The sequence below is a fragment of the Azolla caroliniana genome, unplaced genomic scaffold, assembly GCF_043228905.1.
Source record: "Azolla caroliniana isolate FFs.n. ecotype wild unplaced genomic scaffold, voAzoCaro1.0.p SCAF_4, whole genome shotgun sequence".
NCBI classification, from domain to species: domain Eukaryota; kingdom Viridiplantae; phylum Streptophyta; class Polypodiopsida; order Salviniales; family Salviniaceae; genus Azolla; species Azolla caroliniana.
The window spans coordinates 14,926,083-14,930,931 of NW_028230439.1; the positions used below are offsets into that span (position 1 = coordinate 14,926,083).

Below are 4,849 nucleotides of genomic sequence, written 5' to 3' on the forward strand. Positions count from 1 at the left end.
TGTGTGTAATTTTTCACCTAAGGCTAAGATTGTCAAGACGAAGATTGCGCTCTGATCTTGGTTTACATAACCAAACTATTTTTTACAATAGGAAACCCGTTTACATAATTAAGAAAGAAGGTTATAAAGATAATAAGATAATGAAGAAAGAAGGTTTATAAGAGTGTCGAGGAGAGATCCTTGAGTTTTGACGAGTCACAAAGTTTATCTACGATCCACATCGCCTTGGTCGTCATAGGCCCCTCACACACCCTCATGATCCACTATCCTACAACTTGCAGCCACCATCACATTTTCAGCTCCCCGTGATGCAATATTTTTATATTAGAATCAAAATTCACTAACTACGAATGGATATTATTCAACATTTGGATATGTAACGTCATCATCTATCTCATATCAAGATGTCATTATTCAAAATTCACTAACTACGAATGGATATTATTCAACATTTGGATATGTAACGTCATCATCTATCTAATATGAAGATGTCATTATTCAAAATTCACTAACTACGAATGGATATTATTCAACATTTGGATATGTAACGTCATTATCTATCTCATATGAATTCCAAGAGCAACTTGTGTATCCATGCGTTCTATTTTATATGCTAGATGGTCACCGTCCATGCCGTCACATCCTCCAAATTTGTCATAATTCTGGGATCACTAAGAGAACTTAGCTCATAAGATGTGATTACTAGTGCCGCCCCTCCCTCTATCCATGAAGCTTTTAGAGACTCATTATCGGTGCACATCAAGTGTTCAAACACTTGAAAAGAAACTCTTCTTGGAAAAAGATAACACTCTTGAAGCACATGCATCATGAAATCTTGCATAATTACAAACCCATTGGATACTTACTACTTTCTTAAGTAATGGAACATTCTTACACTTTGCATGAGTTTTAATGTTAACATGAACTTTTGCCACGAAATAAATCCCAACCAAAACATTGATACAGTTGAACTTGTTGCGTGATTGTCAAAAGCTTGTACTTCAATTATTGTCACTTCTGAAATGGCCGCATAGGTAAGGAGGGTTATATCCTCATCCTCGATCATACAAAAGAACACTTCTCAATCAATGTTTGGCCTCAAGTGCATAACTAATCTATGTGATTTTGCTTTGCACAACCTTTCATATTTTTGAACTTTTTGATTGTTGAGGAAAAGTCGTACACATACTTGAAATCTCAATTATAAAACGTTGGAATATTGGGAATTGGGGAAGCTAGAAAAGTTCAAGGTGCAAGTGGGAGGTAAGGGTATGGGTTGATCGACAAAATTGCCTTCAAGGAAAGCCTTTGCTACCAGCTCATAAAAGTGTTGAGTAAGATGAATTCCGTCCCAATTTATGTAGCTGGATGGATTGGGACAAGCCCCCACAGTCATATTCCTCTCATTAATCACTCCCGTCTGAGCACATTGCACTGTGGCGTTGTAGTTATATTCCCCTCCATATCCACAGCATGCCTTATGTTTCTCTGTGAACCCTACATCATGCCACAATTCATTTCTAACTAAATATCTCTTCTTCATGTATGTATGTATGTATGTATGTATGTATGTCTGTGTGATAGATAATAAATACATTGCTAAAAATAAATGTGTGTGTGTGTGTATCCATGCATATGAATGTATACATACATTCCTCTCGGACAAACTGACATCCACAAACATCTATCTATGACTTACCATATGCCGTTGCATTCAAGAGGATATCAACATTGATTCCAAAATAGTCTCCAAATGCAATATGGGCCTCTTCTAGCTTGGACCGTAGCTCAATCACAGCTTCAAGGAGCTTCTCATTGTGGTATTGAACATAATTATTGACTGCTTTCACACATCCAAGTGAGTCCAGATCTTCAGGTTGATGTGGAAGGAGAGTTAGAAGCCTTGAGATGCATCCATCTGCAGCAATACCCACTACAAGGAAATTCCTCGCTCCCTCCTCATACAATCCCTAAATAGAACTCAACGACATTTATTCACAAAGTTATCCGTTCATTGATAGACCATGTTAACTCTGTGTGTGTGTGTGTGTGTGTGTGTATAGTCTATTCATGTGAACAAGCCAAGCCTTACTAAACTCCACTAAATGAGAGGAAAACATACATATGGTCTTTCCAAATCTTAACTCAATGAATCCATATGATAATTATTTTATATTGCATTAAGTTTCAAAATCTGTACATATCCTCATTGCATGTAAACATATAATGCTGAATTTACTAATGTGGATCTCATGTACTCCCTTTAATGAACTAGATTCGGAAACTAGCTTAGATAACATGATCCCATTCATTCATGTGAACTAAATTCGAAAACTGAGATGTGATGTGTGATGCCAGGATATCCTAAATGAAGTTAACCATGGAACGAGCATCACGATATGTTACTTACCTCAACAACTTCTCTTGTATATTGAATCACATCGGGTACTAATAGGTCCTTGACCTCATCTACAGTAAGTTTGTAAGTGACGATGCCAGCTCGGTAATCATTTTCTCCAGTGGAAATCACGTACAAACCCTCTCCAAAGTATACATTCGGGGGCAAGTAGGAGCTGTCTATATTGATAGTGAGAAAAACAAGCATAAATAAATATTGAGTATGAATGAGCAGTTAAAGAGAAATGAGGCGAGGCAACCACGTTTGGTTTGGTCATATGATGCTATGTAGACATGATGGTGATACCTTTGCATTGTTGTTGCACATAATGTGACTTGAACTTCTTAAACTGGTTGAATTGTCGCTGCAAGTAGAAAGGAGAAGGGGCATAGTCGGGAATGACAGCTGACGAGGACATTGCAAAGTTGACACCGTGTCGGAAATCGACATCTATGACCCCAAAGTAGGGATGTAGGAAGGGCAGTCCATATGCTTGAGCTACATACACAACACACAACAGAGTGAAGGAGATCTTTTGAAAATCATTGGAAAACCACAGATGGAGAGGTTGAAAGAAAGAAAGCAATAGAAAACAAAACCAAAAAAATAGAATTAATACGATTTCTGAAAATGATTCTAATCAACGGGCAGAGAGAAACCTTGGAAGTCTATGACGAGGCGGCCATCACAGAATCGATCTGCAGGGTATCCGAAGTAAGAGATCCCATAAGGAGGCATTTCGGATCGGCTCTCAGTCGGATATGCAGCTTGGAGGTTTCCTGTGTCTGCTTTCGAATCGCCAAAGCTGAACAGGCTTGGAAAACAGGAATAGGAGGAAGACGAAGAAGAAACAAACCCTGAAGTAGTTGTAGCAATGGTGATGAAAACCACCAGCAACTTCATTTCCTTGTTCATCATCTCTCTAATGCAGATGGAGATGCAGGTGCAGGTGCAGGTGCAGGGGGGCTCTTTCTTCTTCTGCTGCTGCTCATTCTACACTTTTTATTATGAGTATTCTCTCTCCTTCCATGAGAGAGAGAGAGAGGAGAGAGAGACCCATTGTAACTTGTAAGTAAGTGTTTTTCACACACATTTATTAAATACATAATTGTGTGTTTTTTACACACATTTATTAATATAATTGTGTGCTCTTATGAGAGAGAGAGAGAGAGAGAGCCTAGATGGGATGTAGCTCTGTTGGTACGGTTCCCTAATGGAGACCAAGAGGTTCCAAGAGGTCCTGGGTTCAACCCATACATTCCACCACAATGGCATCTAGTGAATTAAGAGATATAGATTATATCTATATAATAGAGAGGTGAGGAAATTGGGTTTGAAACCCAAGATGTAGTGTAAACGACTTACCACTAGGGTAAATGATAATAAAATAGAGAGAGAGAGAGAGAGATTCTTACCAGCTCCTTCGATACATAAACAAACATAACGAATGTATATAATTAACTTCAGTCCATCGATACACTTCCTTTTTCTTCGTCATCTTCTTATTCGTGATCCGCCTTCTCCCCCACCCAATTCAATTGACATAATAAGTAATGTATATGGATCATGCAGATGATGCAATCATACATGGCCTACATATATATATAAAGAAGAAGAAGAAAAGGTGAAAAAGGTGCATGATCCATATACATACATATACACAACCATGTACTTACTATTATTCTTGAGTCTACACTTTCTAAAAGACGTATCTATCTATCTATCTATCTTATCATTCCCTACCTACACACTCACGTAATTACATATATATGCTGCAATATGCATATGAAGCAATCAATCTACAACCACCTTGCCCATGATGCCCATGTAATGTAATGTATGTCCATACCTCTTGGGATCCTTCCCCTCCCCTACTACGTGGTTGAGTTGGCACCCACCATAAATAAAAGCAATTCATAAGAACTCACGTCCTCTTAAACAACTCTTCTGATGATAGAAAGTATGTACATATGGATCTCTACTTTATACATTTATTTATCATTTTCATCCCACATGTTATAGTTTGGAGGAAGAAAGAGACAAATACACTTTTACATGTTCTTTACACAAGTAAACGTTCTTTCGTCCTAATAAAAGGGGATCATCATGCTATCCTAAAAATCTTATCCCCTTGGTTTAGTTGGCCAAGATGTATTTCAATTTGGAATATTTTACAATTTGCCATGGTTTATGTAATTTCACATGATGAGTGACCCTTCAACCTTTGAAAGGAGACAAACAACTTCAACAATCCGTTATGCCAAAAATGTAAGAACCACACCTTATATCTCTCTTCGAGCAAAACCAGTTGTCGTAAAATACGTCATGTGGAAAAAAAGGGATGATGCATAACCATTGGATATCATAATCACATCAAGCAAACCACTCTATTATGAGAACATGTACCAATTATAACCTCTTGGGTGTGCTCCACAAGAATATGTTGCATTT

The 4,849-nt window shown here is 37.8% G+C and overlaps 1 protein-coding gene across 1 annotated transcript; it reads right to left on the reverse strand.

Moving 5' to 3' along the window:
* Nucleotides 1-980: 980 nt before the first annotated feature.
* LOC147865122 (GDSL esterase/lipase At4g01130-like) lies at nt 981-3,331 on the reverse strand. Its single transcript, XM_087317872.1, has 5 exons — nt 3,058-3,331; nt 2,705-2,896; nt 2,411-2,577; nt 1,700-1,970; nt 981-1,497 (listed from the first exon to the last, which is right to left on the reverse strand). Exons 1-5 carry the CDS (start codon nt 3,314-3,316, stop codon nt 1,202-1,204), a joined length of 1,185 nt encoding a protein of 394 aa, XP_087173998.1. The 5' UTR covers nt 3,317-3,331; the 3' UTR covers nt 981-1,201.
* Between the last annotated feature and the right edge of the window lie 1,518 nt (nt 3,332-4,849).

What these genes read in the sequence shown, in the direction of transcription:
- LOC147865122 (XM_087317872.1), bottom strand. Translation starts at nt 3,316, where the DNA reads ATGATGAACAAGGAAATGAAGTTGCTGGTGGTTTTCATCACCATTGCT. An exon ending in TGTGCAACAACAATGCAAAG is followed by an intron (nt 2,578 to 2,704) that starts GTATCACCATCA and finishes CTATCAATATAG; the next exon opens with ACAGCTCCTACTTGCCCCCG. An exon ending in ATACAAGAGAAGTTGTTGAG is followed by an intron (nt 1,971 to 2,410) that starts GTAAGTAACATA and finishes AGTTCTATTTAG; the next exon opens with GGATTGTATGAGGAGGGAGC.